This window comes from Micromys minutus, assembly GCF_963924665.1.
Source record: "Micromys minutus genome assembly, chromosome: 27".
Lineage (NCBI taxonomy): Eukaryota > Metazoa > Chordata > Mammalia > Rodentia > Muridae > Micromys > Micromys minutus.
This window is the reverse complement of record NC_137962.1, coordinates 17,345,290-17,361,384: the sequence shown is the minus strand read 5'-3', so window position 1 is coordinate 17,361,384 and position 16,095 is coordinate 17,345,290. Positions and strand designations below refer to the sequence as shown.

Here is a 16,095-nt window from a genome sequence, read left to right as displayed (position 1 = left end):
TCATAATGAGGAGAGACTTACTGGTGACTTAACTGCTGTGAATTTATACATATTCCAGTAAGTGACCTCACCAATCCTCTGTAAAATCCTTAAACTCATTGGATGGTCAAATTGGGAGGGAATGTCACTTGGATCTATCATAAATGCCCTATGTTTTGTTGCAAAGACTTGGTGTCTTCTGCTCTATGCTTCACATATATTCATGCATTACACAATGCCTAGGGCAGTATGTGAAGGAATTACAGAAATTTCTTCCTTGTTCTTTTGCTCCTCACACTGTGCTGGGTTATTCAGTGTTGGTGGCAAACATGGTCTGCTTTCATCATAAATTATAAAGTAACGAGGAAGGGATTTTTTTAATGGTGCTATGGTAGAGGCCCTGGAGTGTAAAAGAATTTTAACAGAAACATTGTGGGTTATTTTAAGAATCCAAAGTGATGGTACCAGGGATTTAAGCAGTTCTAAGGTTGTGAAGTCAGTTCTTGCATAATGGATTCCCCACTCCTCCATGAGAATCCTGACTTTATCCTACAATGTCTCTCTTTTTTGATCAATTGCCCAACATAACACAGAAGATTAACACTGGAGTTGGATGTACATGTTGAATCTGTGAGGAAATATAGAGAATAAGAATGAATATGATTTTGGGCCATCATGGTCCCCAGAGCAAGTTCTAGAACAGCCAAAGCTACACAGAGAAACTGTCTCAAAAGAAAACCCACAAAAATATCATAACAACCCCCCTGCAATACATGAAACAAACAAATTGAGAGCCAGTAAAGGCTGAGTAAGTTGCCTCCTTAATTTGCTTTATTGATGGCAAGCCCAAGAAAACCGTAGCCCTGCCCTTCTGCCCTCTTTGTCCTCCAGCACCATGGTCCCCTCTACCTCTGCATGTTTTCTTTCTTCCAACTGCTATACCAATCTGGCAGACACTTTCACAACCAACATGTTGGCTGGAGGAAAAATTGAAACCCTACCCTTTCATGAGGCCAGCTGGGAGGAGCTGAAGGAAAGTAAAGACTTATTTAAATCCACATCTGCTAGAACTTTCCACTGTGCCTGCGACCTGATCACAGAGAGGAAGTAAGGACTGGTGTCAGGAGGGAGATGCTAGGTGACAAGCACAGGGAAGAGCCCTCAGGATAGGGCTGTGGGTGGGAGTTTGGGATTAGAAAGGAAAAGCTGGGTGGGTGGTGGATAAGACATCTATTTAGATATAGTCAAACATCTATTTCTTGGGGAAAGCTATTTGGAGAAATCAAGGGAGGGAAGGCAGGAAAACGAAGCCCTCTGAGCTTTCAGAGATGTGATGTATGTGGGGGGGGGGGCTATCAACTGGATCCAATTCCAAAGTTTGATCTGTGTATCACTTCTCCAAGGATGAACAGTTTTCATGCTACAAAGTCCTGTGTGCTCATCCTTCTTGTGGCCCTACTATGTGCAGAAAGAGGTGAGATGGGAAATGAGAGAGGGGCAGGAGAGTACAGCAGAGATGAAAAAGGGTCTCAGGACTGTGGATACACCTGCATTATTTTGTGTGCCTGAGGTGTCCTGAAGTCAGGGAAAGAGGTATAGCTTGTGGTAGGTGAAGCCTCCTGTATGGGGTGCTTCTTGGGTCTGTATACCTGTCACGGCCCAACTTGCAACAATCACCACATGTCAAAATGTCCCTTGGATGACACTACTTCTTCCACAAACCCTTGCCACCAGATACCTGCCCTTGGACCCTACCATGCTGCCCTCAACTCCCAGTCAGGAAACTGCCCTGCCTGCACATGAACTGGAAGAGGCTTTGTTTCTTGTAGAGCTGCCAAGTCAAGGGTTTGTAATCCTTAATTTATGGCATTTGACATTTTTAATACTCTGACCCATGCCATAGAGACCCAAATGCTAGAAGCTCTCTACTCTAAGAGGGTCTGAGCTCCCAAATACCCCTATACTTCTAGTTACATCTGTATTTCAAGAAGACTCATGGTGAGCCTCAACATTGGGCTAAACTCTGGGAATTTCAGTAATTTATAATCCTTCAAGACTCAGAGGTCAGCTCTGCAGGTGTACTTTGGGACAGGACAGAAGATCCCGGCCCATTAGTTGACTCCAGTACCCACTTACACAGCCATTCACAGCTTCAGCAGCCATTTGGTTTCAGGCTTAAAACAAGGGTGACTTTCTCTCTAATACATATTGGGCTCCAGGTCCCTCTTGTGGTGCCGGCTAACTGACTTAGAAGTACTGAGTATATATAACAACTGTAGTGCTTGGTTCAATTTTGCTTTTGCTGGAGGTGATGGGGCAATGGCATCCTTGCTACTTCTTAGTTGCCAGCAGTGGTGTAGAAGTAAAGACTTTGTAAAAGAGGGGTCTGGGCTACAGAGGGCATGCTGTAGCCCACACACATTGGCTTCTTTCTCAGGTAAGGGTCTGTTGTGCTTCAGTTGCCTGGCAAATCAAACTACATTTACCTGCAATCAAACAACATGTGCAGAAGGTAATGAAGTCTGTGTTAGAGATGACTACATACTTCCTGTTGGTAAGTTTCCTATTGCCTGTGCAATTATGAGTGGGGCTAGCTAAAGAGGAAGGGTCTCAGCACTTGTTATGGACCACAGTTCCCCTCCCTCCAAGAACAAGTGACCTGGCATTGGAGTGGGACTCCTGAAACAAGGAGGTTGTTGGGGTCCAGCAATGTGGTGGAAGATGGTTCATATTATCAGGGCTGCCGATGTGCATGAATGGTGTTCATCGTCTTCCCTCTGGTGCCAGGAGAGTCATGTGATGCTCCTGCTCCTGGGTTACCTCTAGGGTCTCACTGACTCACTGACAGACCTGGAGAGCTGGAAGCATTCAGTGAGTCTTTGCATATAATAAAAGACTGGAGCTTAGGCTGAAGGAATGACATAGGAATGTTGATAGTAAGGAGATCTTAGGACAGATCAGATCCTCCAAAGTGCATGTTTCCAGGCACATCCTCCAGATAGACAAGGCTGGAGCAGACCTGCTGTGCTACCAGATTCCTGTTCCTGACCAAGGCCTGCCTGTCTCCTAGAGCAGGTCTCCTAGATATAACTGCCCGGGGAACTGCAAGAGTCTGAGAGGATGGCTGCACTTTCTGCTGTGACATTGGGTGACCTTGCATTGTGCTGTGCCTGTGTGTGTGTGTGTGTGTGTGTGTGTGTGTTTGTGTGTGTGTGTGTGTGTGTGTTTCTGAATAAATGTCATTGCACAGAAAGGAATTATGTGATGTATGTAGAGGTCAAAGGTCATCCTTATGTACTTTTTTAAACACATTCTACTGTTTTTCATACAAATGAGTTGGAATTCTCCGAGAACTGTAATTACAGATAGTGCTAAACAAACATGTGGGCTCCAGGCATCAAACCGAAGGTTTCTAAGGAAAAAGAAGTGTTTTTAACTACTGAGTCATGTGTCTGTCCGAAACACCTTGAATTTTTAGGAAACAGCTTTCACTGGGACCCAGCATTTACCAAATATACTGGGTATGGAGAGGTGGGTGTTTGCAGAGAGCTCCTTGGACTTCTTGATTCCCCTCCTCAGTATGGAGTTCATGACAGGCATTTCAATGCTCATCTGACTATTTACATGTTTGCTGGGGATTGAACTTTGGTCCTTCTGCATCCATGTGGCAAGTGCATCACTGACTGAGATGCTCCCATAGATCACTGCATGTAAGCGCACATGAGTATACATGTGTGGATGCCCATGCACTGGGGAGGTACAAGTTTATGTGACCCAGAATTTGATGTGAATCTTCAGTGAGAAGAATTTTATTTACTGAGGCAGGGTCTCACAGTTAAACCAATGCTAGCAGATTCAGCCGGACTAGCCAGTGAGCTTATCTAGAGAATCTCCATCTTTGTGTCTTGAGGACATAACTAGGTGTAGACGGCAAAGGCAGCCCATCTATTTTATGGGCTCTAGTGATCAATCCCAAGGGTCTGATGCTTGTTCAAATGAACCCTTTATCCCACAACCTCCTTACCAGTCAATGGGTTGGATTTTGTACTTTGTTAGTTATTATGAAAGGGCCTCTTTCTAGCCTCAGAATTTTCTAGAAGTCCACATGTAGCCCATTATTAAATTTAACACATAAAAATTCTTCTGCCTCAGTCTCCAAGTTCTGGGATTACAAGTCTGAGATACCATGTCTGGTGTCAGAATGCATGAGAGACAAGTTTGGCCCATCCATACATGGTGGCATGTAGCCCAGACTTTGGGAATCATTGCTATTCCTGAATGAGGTGTGAATTAATTCCTGATGTCTTGCAGGTATTCAAACTGCAATAATAATGAACAGGTACTGCAGTCCCTCCTGCCCCAATAGTACTGACGTTGCCGGGATTCCAGTTACTAGCATCTTTATAAGCAGAACCTGTTGTACCCAAGATCGCTGCAATCTTTGAGTTCCCACTGGAGGCAGCACCCTGGACCATGGCAGGAGTGCTTCTGCTCAGCCTGGGCTCACTCTTCCTGCAGGACTTGCAGTGATGGTTTTTCCTACGAATCCCACCCTTATACTATCACCGTCCTGTGTAATTTCTGCTTCCTTGAATCATTCGCTGATAAAGTATGATTTGTAGAAACTCCCAGGTGGGTGTATGCTGCAGAACACCCTGTTTCAACCCAATAGCCCCTGCTTGGTATGTTCTCCATTCTAGTTTCTAGGGCTTTCAAGATCTGTATTTACTGAAATGCCACTTTCTGTTGTCCTTGCTGCTCTTGTCCCAGGAGGCACATGGACAGCACAAGGAAGAAGCAGAATTCCAAGGCTTTTTGCCACAACAACCATCCACACATAAATAACTGGGGTTCTGCAGGGTTCCCACTTGCATCTCAATGTTTGCTATTGAATCCAATAAACCCTGTGTTCTCTCTGCCAAGATCTCCATTTTTCTTTTGTTACAATGTGTCCTCTGATTCTGCCTGCCAATTCACATGTCTGCTCTTTCAGCCAGCCACTTTAGTTACTTCATGTGAGCCAGCTCAGAGTCTAGGACCACTGGTTTTGGGTGGGCTTACTTGGGGTATGTTGTTGCTGATAGATAGAGAGGGAAAAAGAACATTCTGCATTATCTGCAGAGGCAAGGTCTCTCCTTAAACCCAGGGCTTGTGACTTGACTGTTTTAGAGGACTGTTCTCTGCCTTGTGATCACTGGTTGCACTGAGCCTTCTATGTAACATCTCCTCACTCAACTGATGTGCTTAAAATACAGGACCTCATGCATGTGGAAAAGCACCATCAAGACACACACTTACACAGGGCACTTCCAAAGAGCATTTGCTTCCGGTGGGTAAGCCTAAGAGATGAGCCCTCTATGGTGGGTACGGAAAGCCCTGTAAAATTGTATTACTCCAGAGGTGGAAACCATTTTTATCAAGGTCTCATGTCTTGGCTCAAAGCAAACAAAGCTTCGCAATGAATTTCCTGGAGGCCAAATGTATATAGAGCCCTCTGGGAAGGTATGACTTGATCCATTGACAACCAGGGATCCAGAACTTTTCTATTTTTTTTTTTTTTTTTTTTTTTTTTTTTTTTGGCTTTTATACCATGTTGCACATGAGATGACGAGAACCAATGTAAATAACATCACAGAAATCTTTTTGTATAAAGACAGCACCTTGGAGACTTGGGTGTATGAACATTACTAAGTGTTCTAGCAGGTTTTAAAGATCTGAAATTTGGTTAAAGTGAAGGTCCTTTAATTAGAGGTATCAACTAAGGAAACTCTTTTTCATGCAGCCTTCTCCCCTAAGAAGGAGAATAGAGAGAAGAAGCATAAAACCAGGATGGTGGCCATGATGCTGGTAGGAACTTGAAACTGGAGTTGTGAGTAGGGATTCTGGAACTTTCTGCCATATTTATCCTTGATTGTTGTGCAGTATCTTCTGGCTGCTGTGTCCAGATGTGGTGATTATAGGTAAATACTACCACTCTGGCCAATCCCTGTGTGATTTCTATATTGACTTAATCTAATTATACTGCAGCTGTCCTTACACACACGAAAAGTGGGCATCACATGTCATTACTGAGAGTTCTGGGACATCATATAGTTAGTGAGATTTTTAATTTAGGACATCTACAGAAGAGGTCAGTGCTCATAAGTCTTGGGCCATTTCTCCAGGCAAGGTTTTATTTATAAAGTGTGGACTGTGCACTTGAAAAACTGTGATGAGGAGAGGGTTAGCACCAAGAAAAACAAGAGAAACGATCATGAGCTACACAAGAAGAGCTGCCTATGTACATGTCTGTGAAGCTCTGCTTTGGTACACACACACACACACACACACACACACACACACACACATACACACACACACACACAAATACACACACATACACAAAACATTTCTACTATACATGTCTTGTGGTTCTTCTACACATATATTTCTTAGGTCGGCTAAAGGACTGAATTTTTGCATTTAGAATTCGAAAGGTTCTTACCCTCTTCAGGTCTTGATACCTGGAGATAGCTTCAGTATGTAATTTGTGTGTTTGAGTTTTTGTTTTTAGTCCATCACAGACAGTGAAATCATAACACAGGTGTGATGGTTTGAATATGCTTTGCCTAAAAGGTGGCACTATTAGAAGCTCTGGCTTTCTTGAAGGAACTGTGTCATCCTTGGAGTGGGCTTTAAGTCATTCCTTCTAGCTGTCTGAGATTGCTCAGTCTCTTCCTGGATACCTTTGATTGAAGATGTAGATCTCTCAGCTCCTCCTGCACCACGCCTGCCTGGAGCTGCCATGCTCTCACCTTGATGATAATGGACTGAACCTCTGAACTTGTAAGCCAGCCTCAATTAAAGTTGTCATTTTTAAGACTTGCCTTGGTCTTGTTGTCTCTTCACAACAAGAAAACCCTTTAGACATCAGGCCTTAGTGATAAGTGAGACCTGACACATGTTGAAGCTAGCCAAACATAGTCTCATGCTGCCCACTTTACACTGACTATGGTTAATTGTGTCTGCTTTCAACCCAGCAGCTTATACTCAAGTCCTGACAAACATATGTCTTGCCCATAGCTGTCTTGGGTAACACGGGGGAAGAAGGCAAAAAGAGTCTTGTGTACGTGATAAGCACTGGAGAAACCAGGAAAGTGAGACACACAGCAGACCATTCTTGGAATGCTAGATCTGGATGCAGTTCATGTACATCACAAGCTGGCGATCTTGCATTGTCTGAAGAGAAAGGCTTGCCCTGAAACTTCAAGAATTCATGTTTTACTTTCCTAGACCTGTTTCCTTACAACCTTGACCATTACTTCTAAGTTATATAATCCAGCCTTGTGAGAGATGTCATTTGTATTTATAACAGCCCAAGTGAACATCTAATCTCTGCCCAGTCAAAACTGTCCCAACAGTTTATTTCCTTCCAATTGTTTTTTCTAGATTTTTATTGTGTACATTTTGCTTAATTACCCAGAAAACATCCTATGAATGAAGCTATGTGTAGAGATCTTCAATGTAAACATGTATTAAACTTGGGTGTACTCATGGGGCTGAGTTGACTGTTATCTGAATACTTTCCAAATTGTGTGCTGTGGTAAATTAAATTTGGTTAAAATAACATGATCTGGGTCAGACTCTAGATATCTTAGTCTAGGCCTGGTACCAAATTCAGGCCCATCAGTGTTTTCTTTATACTTCATGCTTATCATTACCCCTGCCTATACTAAAGCCTAGAGAGAGAGAGAGATAGAGAAAGAGAGAGAGACAGAGAGAGACAGAGAGACAGAGACAGAGACAGAGAGAGACAGAGAGAGAGCGAGACACAGAGAGACAGAGACAGAGAGACAGAGAGAGAAACAGAGTGATAGACAGACAGACAGGCAGACACAGGGGAAAAAAAGAGGAGGGAGAAGAATGGGTAGATGGAGAGGGAAAGAAAGATTCAGAGAAGATTTAATTGGCAAATAGTTTGTAATCCAAAGGCATCTGGATTATCAATGTAAGAATTAGGCAGAGGTTAGAGGTTAGAGGTTGCAGGTTAAGGTATAGTACAGCAGTCCTGACTAAAGTGGAGTCTTGCTGTGCATGGTCCAATTCTTCAAGACCGTCTTTTCTGTGACAGATGCAGCAAAAGGCACCACAAATTCAGTCTTCTATGAACTTCCACTGGTTTAAAATCAGATCCTTGGTCACTATACAGAAAAAAATTTAAAAATGTGCCGGAAAGTAAAAGTAGAAGAAAGATGCTCATGTGAACAAGGGATGCAAGAGAAATGGGTGGGGACTCACAGAGATGAGTGGCATAAATGGTGCAACAGTGCCATTTAAAGAAGAAACCAAAATGAAGCCATTTTTAGGAGAGGTCCAATAAAGTTGAAGTTCTTAAGTCCTCCCTGGTTAACTGAAATCCTGCTTGGCAAAGAAAGACATGCACATAATTAACTACTGTCCTGAATGACAAGTTGAGACTTGAATGCTAGGCAAGTTACCCTGACACACTAAATAAACAAACCTGTTAAGACTTATGTACAATATTAAGGCCTAGGTAACTATTAGGTATCTAGCTTGGAATTTTGTTTCATTACTCATGGTATAAGAAAAATTTCTCATTTGCTATCCATAGGAAACTTTCTCATGCTCTAATTGAATGCACTTCAATTATGTTTTGTGTTTTGGTGTTTTTTTTTGAAATGTAACTCAGCAGAAGTCAGTTAGAATTACTTTATATAGTTAGCCACCATAAGATTGGACCTGAGCAAGATAACCAGCAGCTTTTCCTGCACCTTTGTACAAGCTTTTACGATTTTTACCCCTGGGATACACCCCAAAATAAAAGTAATGCCTGCAATAATAAAAGAAGCCACTAGATGACAAGCAGCTCAGTCAAAGTGAGTGGGGACTGAAAAGTACAAGACAACTAGAGACTACAGTATAAAACGACTCCAACAGTACTGGGACTGAAGTAGGATTGTAATTTTCCAATATACTTTTACATCATATTAGGTACAGACAAGAATATGGTCAGTTCTGATGCATAAAAAAGGTAGTCAAGAAAAATTAAGGCAATAAACAAAGCCCCCTTTATTTAGGGACTTATCAAGGTGATCAAGATTTTGAGCCTACATTCTGTCTTAGACAAATGTCAAATTCTAGCCAATATTCTTGAAATGGCATCAAAAGCACTCTATGATTTGGAATAAGACTTCAATTTTGAGTAGTGTTCAAATAAAGTTTAAGTTCCGAAGACCTCAATAAAACTGATTATTTTTATGGCTGACTTGGATAGATCACTGGCATCTTGATTGGGAAGAAAAGACATGAATTACAGATGCCAACACATTCAGTGACACAGCTGTCAGCTGTCTGTAGGCAGTAAAGAGGCAAGTCCTACAGTAAAACTAACATCAGGTCATGAAAACATGTGAACAAAAAAAAAAAAAAAGAAAACATGTGAACAAAGAGAGAATAATTTATTAATTACCAACAAACAAAAGCCAAAGTCAGAGGCCATTATTAAGTGCAAGTTCTGTGATTCCCAGTGCCTGTCAAGGTTATTGTGGTGAGCACAGGATTCAAAGTGAGCAGCTACAGAAGCAAGTCTGCGATAGACAGGAAGATGGTTTGCCTTGTAATCATTTCCACTTTGACAAGTATTGTATGATTGTATTCTGACTACACTGAAGGCATTAGTTGCTTATGCTGTGTCTGGAGGATTAATTCATTTCATTAAAATTACACTAATCTTTCCCTGGTTCTTGTTATACCTCTTATTTTTAAAAAGCCCAATGCCCACGACTCCTCCAAGTGCCTTCCTTGGCTCCTCACATTGGTGGGAGTCTGACATTTCATTCCTGGGTAAAACTTGCATTCTCTCTATGCCCACTCATGTGTACACATACTTAAATATCACATATGTGAGACAAAGAACTCCAAATCATCTGTCTCAGTTTAACCTTTGATGACTGTTAATTGACTGGGCCCTGAGTACCCAGGTAAAGCACTTCATGGCGAGGAAACCTTTTGTCATCTCAAATACCCACCTTACAAGCAAAGGACCCTGTTGACACTTATACGTAAACTTTATCAGGACAATTTGGCTCCAAAAAACCAAATAGTTCCTCTTTTCATGGTAAGATAATGCTTTGTGTTCCTACTTCCTTAGCATAAGACAAAGAAAATATCCCAGATGTGGTTACCGAGAAACTCCCAGACATTTAAAACTCCACAACCCCTTCCCTGAAACCATAAACTATGAATATGACACTACTGTTTGGGCAGTGTTGAGATTTTGGGACTTAAACACTATAAAAACCCACAAATGCAGAAAAGTCTTGTTTAGTCAGGGACCCTGGGAATAGAGATGCAATACCACTGACAGGATATGGGACATATCAATCACTGCATAGGAAGAACCTGTAGGATCTTGGGTCCAGGTTATAATGTAACCCTTACCACCTCCACCTTGTGGTTCCTGAAATTTTACCAAGGCTCCCCAAATATGATAAAACTAACATAGCAGCTTATTGGAAACCAACACTGGTAACTTTCCTGGAGTCGACATATGAAGTTTTAGATTACCTGGTGTTTGCTAAAATTTTTCTGGTTTTCCATACAAGTCTTGTGCAGTTATTCAGAACGAACCATTTTAATAGGTGGCCAACACCTTGCTTCTACCTCAGCTCCTGCTTTAAAGTTCCTACTCTGTTATGGTCTCTGTCCTGACTTGCTTCTGGTGAGGAACAGCAATATGGAAGTCTAAACCAAATACAAGCTTTACTCCATACCTCAGTGTTATTTATCTTAATGTCTCCAATTTGAACCAGCATAAGGCAAGGCCTTGATGCATTCTCAACAGCTGGGAGAAAGTGTGTGTTGGGTTTCACACCCAGTAAAAGCTGCTGAGGTGCCTAATACACATGTCAAAGCAGACTTGGCCTCCATGGTCTTCCAGCATCCCTCAGTCCCTACTTGTTGCAAGGTGTGGCTGCCACATCCCAATTTATGAACATTCCAACCCAGCGGCTGTGTTTCCCTTCTTCCAAAAGCTCTTTTCTATACAATCCAGGCATTTTGGTCTCTCTTTTACCTCAGTTCTCTCTCTCTCTCTCTCTCTCTCTCTCTCTCTCTCTCTCTCTCTCTCTCTCTCTCTCTCTCTCTCTCTCCTTTCTCTTCTCTTTCTCCCTATGATTGGGCCCCATGCCCATTTCTCCAGTGATTTTCCTGGCCTCATTCCATAGGACTGGTCAACCTACCTGAGAGCTACCCACAGATAAAACTGCTTGTTGGTTTGTTTGTTTTCTTATTTCAGCATGCATTGGTTTATTTCACAGGCAGAGAAAACCTGTTAGTAACCTGCACAGTTGAAAACATTCAACCTGAAACTGCAGTGAAGGCTTCAAATGATTGACATTTGTGGTAGTGTGGATTAAATATCCCCATAAGCTAATGCATTTAAACACATGATCTCCGGTTGGTGGTGCTGATCAGGGAACTTATGGAACCTTTACGATATGGAGCTTTGAAGGATAAAGTGAATCACAGTGTGTAGATTTGGAGAGTTTATAGCCTTGCCTCATTTCTCCTGCTTTCGAGAGACAGAGAGAGAAAAAGAGAGAGAGAGCTAGAGTGAGAGGAGAAAGGGAGGGATGGGGAGAGATGCAGAGAGGGAAAGGGGAAGGAGGGAGAGAGGGAGTGAGGGAGAGAAAAAAAAGCGTAGAGGCTGACCTTAAGCAAGTGAAGAGGGAGGTAAATTGGGTGAAGTTTCAACCAAATATGTTTTAGACTACCTTGAAATTCACTCCTGTCCTTGTGGCAGTCCACACTCTGTCCCCACCATGTCATCATACAGTGGCTATGGAGCCCTCCTTGGACTCCAGATCTATTTTGGATTTCATACTCACCCTGTGCTGGGTTTTGATTCAGAGTCATGTCTCTGTTGAGTATAAGTGTCTGTCACCTGACAGAGTGTGTTGATGCAGATTTAGGCAGCACTAGCCATCAAAGGCAGGACTGAAAGACAGAATATGGATGGATACCTGAGGCAGTGGGGCAGCTAAGGAGCAAAGATCAGGCTTTGGTGAAGCAAGAGTTTACTGAATCTGACGAGGGAAATGAAGCCATGATATGTACATTCGAGCATTTTGAGGCGGTTGGATGCACCTTCCATGAGTGAAGCAACATTCAAGTGTATGAGTGTGCAAGTGGGTAAGAGTAGTCTCTCTCTCTCTCTCTCTCTCTCTCTCTCTCTCTCTCTCTCTCTCTCTCTCTGTGTGTGTGTGTGTGTGTGTGTGTGTGTGTGTGTGTGTGTGTGTTTGTGTGGGTGTGTGTGTGTGTGTGTGTGTGTGTGTGTGTGTGTGTGTGTGTTTGTGTAGGTTACAGGTCTGTTGTGTACAGATTGAAAAAAATCTCATAGAAACCACCAGGACACACCACTCCAATGTAAGCACATGAGGATCTTTCTTCAAGCTCGAGCTGGGCCACCAACCTTTCTAATGAAACAGGAATGAGAGTGAACCTCCAGATCTAGATAAAGGAGGTGTATAGAGGAAAGAATGGAGGAAGGAAAGTCCAAGCCTAGGAATTTCATCACAGGGTAAATTTATGATGTTCTTTATGGTAATTAGATACAACGAATGATTAAATCATAAGAAGGTAGCCTACATTAATAGGAGCACCTTAACCTGGGAAAGGCTTATGTTTTCTTAGCCCAAACTGTTGTTATCAGCCAGCTGCAGCTGCTCTGTCCATTTTGCATCTGCCAAGAACAATTTGCTTAGACCTGAAGGTAGTGGGCCATGTCTCTCTAGGAGCAAGTGAACTTTGAATGAAGTCTTAAAAACAAAAGGGAGTTCATTGTGCTACCCCAGTCCCTGAATTCCCCCCTGTACTTTTTGCTTTGGTGGACAACCTGTAGCTTCTGGAGTTCTGAATTGCTTTGGCTAATGTGTTGATAGTGATATCTCATTACCATTAGATGCATAGCCCACAATCTATATTTTATATTGTAAAAGATTGATGGTGATACATAATCTAAAGACAAGGAGAAGAAAAACAATAATTAAAGGTTGCCTGTGGGTAGAAATGAGTTGTTAACCAAGGGGAGGAATCAACTCTCTGTGCTATGCACACTGTGGTTTTCACAAATGCAGTGTCAAGAATCCAATAATACAGTGTACAGAATTGTTTCCTAGCCACCCATTCTCCTATCCTTCCCACCTTCCCATCCCTCCAGCCCAGGAACTGCATGCTGGACTACATATGGCTGTGGCTCATCTCATGCCCAGGGCTGCTGTGTTCAGCTGGATATTCTCATATAGTCTGCCTGGTTCCACTCACTCCCATCTTCCAGCATCTACACTGCAGTCTCATCTCTATCAGATTCTTTATTCACAAAGAAAACAGGTGGCTTTCCTTTCCCCACTAAAGTGGACTAATACAGGATCCATCTCTGGGTAAATGGAAACACTGTCAGATTCCAGTCAGTTTTACTAACATTGTAAAGTAAAAATCAATGTTTATTGTCCAATGTGAATCCTTACTTCCAATGACATCAGTGAATTGAGTGGTACATGCCTCTGATTCCAGTACTCCGGAGGCTGAGACAGGAGGATCATACATCATACATCTAAGGTCATCCTGGGCCACTCAACAAGTTCAAGTCAGCCTAAGGACATAACTAAATCTTGTCTTGAAAGAAAAAAACTAGAAAAAAAAACAACATAAACACACTCAGGGCTGCAGCTCTAGATCAGTGACATTATGCACAGGATGTGAGCTTCAATCCCCAGTTCTGTCACACAAAGGAAACAAGCACATAAACACCAAAATAACTCCAAAGAAACAATATCTTGGTTAGGGTTTTACTGGGAAAAACACTATGACATAGGTAACTCTTAGAAGGGCAAGATTTAATTGTCTCTGCCTTACAGGTTCAGAGGTTCAGTTTATTATCTTCAAGGCAGGAGCACGGCAGCATTCAGACAGACATGGGGCTAGATGAACTTAGAGTTCCACCTGTTATTCCTAAAACAGAAGGAGAAGACAGACATCTAGTATGGGGGACTTAAGCCTATGCCCACAATAATACACCTGCACCCACAAGGCCACAATTCCTACAATTCTGTGGGCCAAGCATACACAAACCATCACAAACAAGAGCACACAACTGAAAAAAATAAAAAAGCAACTATTTACCTTAAAACTTTGCAGCCTCAAGTGTTGAAGCCCTGAGTGCCTAATGTCCCTAGTGTCTCGGCTGCATTGCCATGAGTCTTAATGAACTCAACTAAGAAATAATGGGACCATTAGAGCAGATCTTATCCAATAGGAAAGATGTCCTATAAGAAGAGATCAGGGCATTAAGGTGTGCAGGTTTAAGCACCTAAAGACTGGTGAGAAGTTGCCACCTGCTGGCTAAGGAAAGGAACTGACTCTGTCCAAAGCTTCTCAGGTTTTTGGCTCTGTCAGTAACCAAGTCTGACCTTGAACATGAGGTCCTACAGTGCTGGGATCACAGTTGTGCTCTCCACACCCTGCTCTCTACTCCCTCTATTAAAGTATTTCCCTGGAAAAGAAGAACCAAAAGGAAGGCTCTGTAAAAAGTATAAAAGATAAGGGATGAAAATCAGCTAAAATGCAGCATATGAGGCCAACTTACAAAGATAGTGAAGTGTTTCACAGACTACAATTAAGAGCAAGAAAAAGTAACAGAAACAGTGCTTTTTCCAGTAAACTAATAAAGATGCAGACATGTAGGAACAAGATTTTAAAATGTGGAACAACCCTGGGACATTCAAAGCCATGAAAGTAATGGAGGGTACTCTAGGCTTAAATTAGAAATGGTTTTTAAATATTATTTATTAATTAACTATTATTTATTTAGTGTATATGTTTATATGACACATGCATATGACAGGTGATTGTGTGAAGATGAAAAGGCAACTTACAGGAGTTCTCCCTCAACTGTGTAGATCCCAGTGCTCAAACTCAGATTGTCAGGTGGAGGGTGGAAGTTGGAAAGACAGGAGAGAAGGAAGGGAGAGAGGGAAGAGAGGGAATGAAGGAAAAATGCCAGGAGCAGTACATACTGAAATTCACAGGAATTTGGAAGTCATGGAATTTGGTGGGGTTTGCTTTGTGGGACTGAGCAACTACTAGATTCTTAGACTTCCATTCTAATGGTCCAGCTGCTGCTGACCATTGTTGGGGAGTTGTAATACAGACTATAAACTATCAACAAACTCCCTTAGTATACAGAGACTAGACATAAGTTCTGTGACTAGAGAACCCTCACTAATACAATTGCTTTAAACGTGGAAGGAAGAAAAAGGAAGGTCTCTTCGGGAATATGGTGGCCACCCCTAAACACTCAATTTGGAGGTGATCTAAGCAGTAACAGAAAAAAATTTCAGGATCCTTCAGGCACCCAGAGCAAGTGCCCTATATAGTTACTGGTAGGGATCTAGTGGAGGACTTCCACCATCCTGGGGAAAATTCTTTTTGTTTAAAATGTGCTTGCAGATCCTGGCCATGAAGTTCGGTAGAGAGCAAAAAGTCTCTAAAGAAGAACATCTTCCACATCCTTTCACAGAGGATCTGCTGTTGATGGATACTCCATCTCATGCCCCTTCACACACACACTATGGCTCTGGTTCCTATAGCCTCTCCTCAAGAATATCCCTTAAGTCTTTGACTAGCATCATTTCCACACTTCCTCCACCGAATCCCAAGGGTGGAGAGTAATTCTTGGGACTTTTGGGTCCCTGAAAGTACCCCGAAGAAATAGGGCCAGTTCACTGACTACAATAGTATCCTTCCGCTCCAAGCCTATGGTCCCATAAATGAGGATGGCAAACAGGCCATGCAGTAATGGCCTTTCTCTTTGGCTTACATGTACAACTAATGATCAACATTCTCCTACCCCCTTTTCAGGGCTGATTAATCTCTTTGAGACTATTTGATTTACTCATCTGCCCACATGGGATGATATCCAATAACTCATGAGAGCACTCTTCTCGACCAGGTAATGATAGAGGATGATTCAGAGAGCCAGAAAGAACGTCCCCACAGATATGTTGTTGGGGATAAGTTATTGACTAGGCTGTCATCAACAGCATGCTTCCCCTGTCT

At 42.4% G+C, this 16,095-nt stretch overlaps 1 protein-coding gene across 1 annotated transcript in view; it reads left to right on the top strand.

Annotated features, from left to right (window-relative positions):
- Window positions 1-1,383: 1,383 nt before the first annotated feature.
- LOC308438146 (lymphocyte antigen 6I-like) overlaps window positions 1,384-16,095 on the top strand; it is a gene marked incomplete at both ends in the record, with an annotated part of 47,778 nt that continues 33,066 nt past the window's right edge. The window contains one exon of the mRNA XM_080939445.1: window positions 1,384-1,453. Coding sequence (XP_080795571.1) covers window positions 1,384-1,453 — 70 coding nt within the window. The remainder of the gene's footprint in view (window positions 1,454-16,095) is intronic.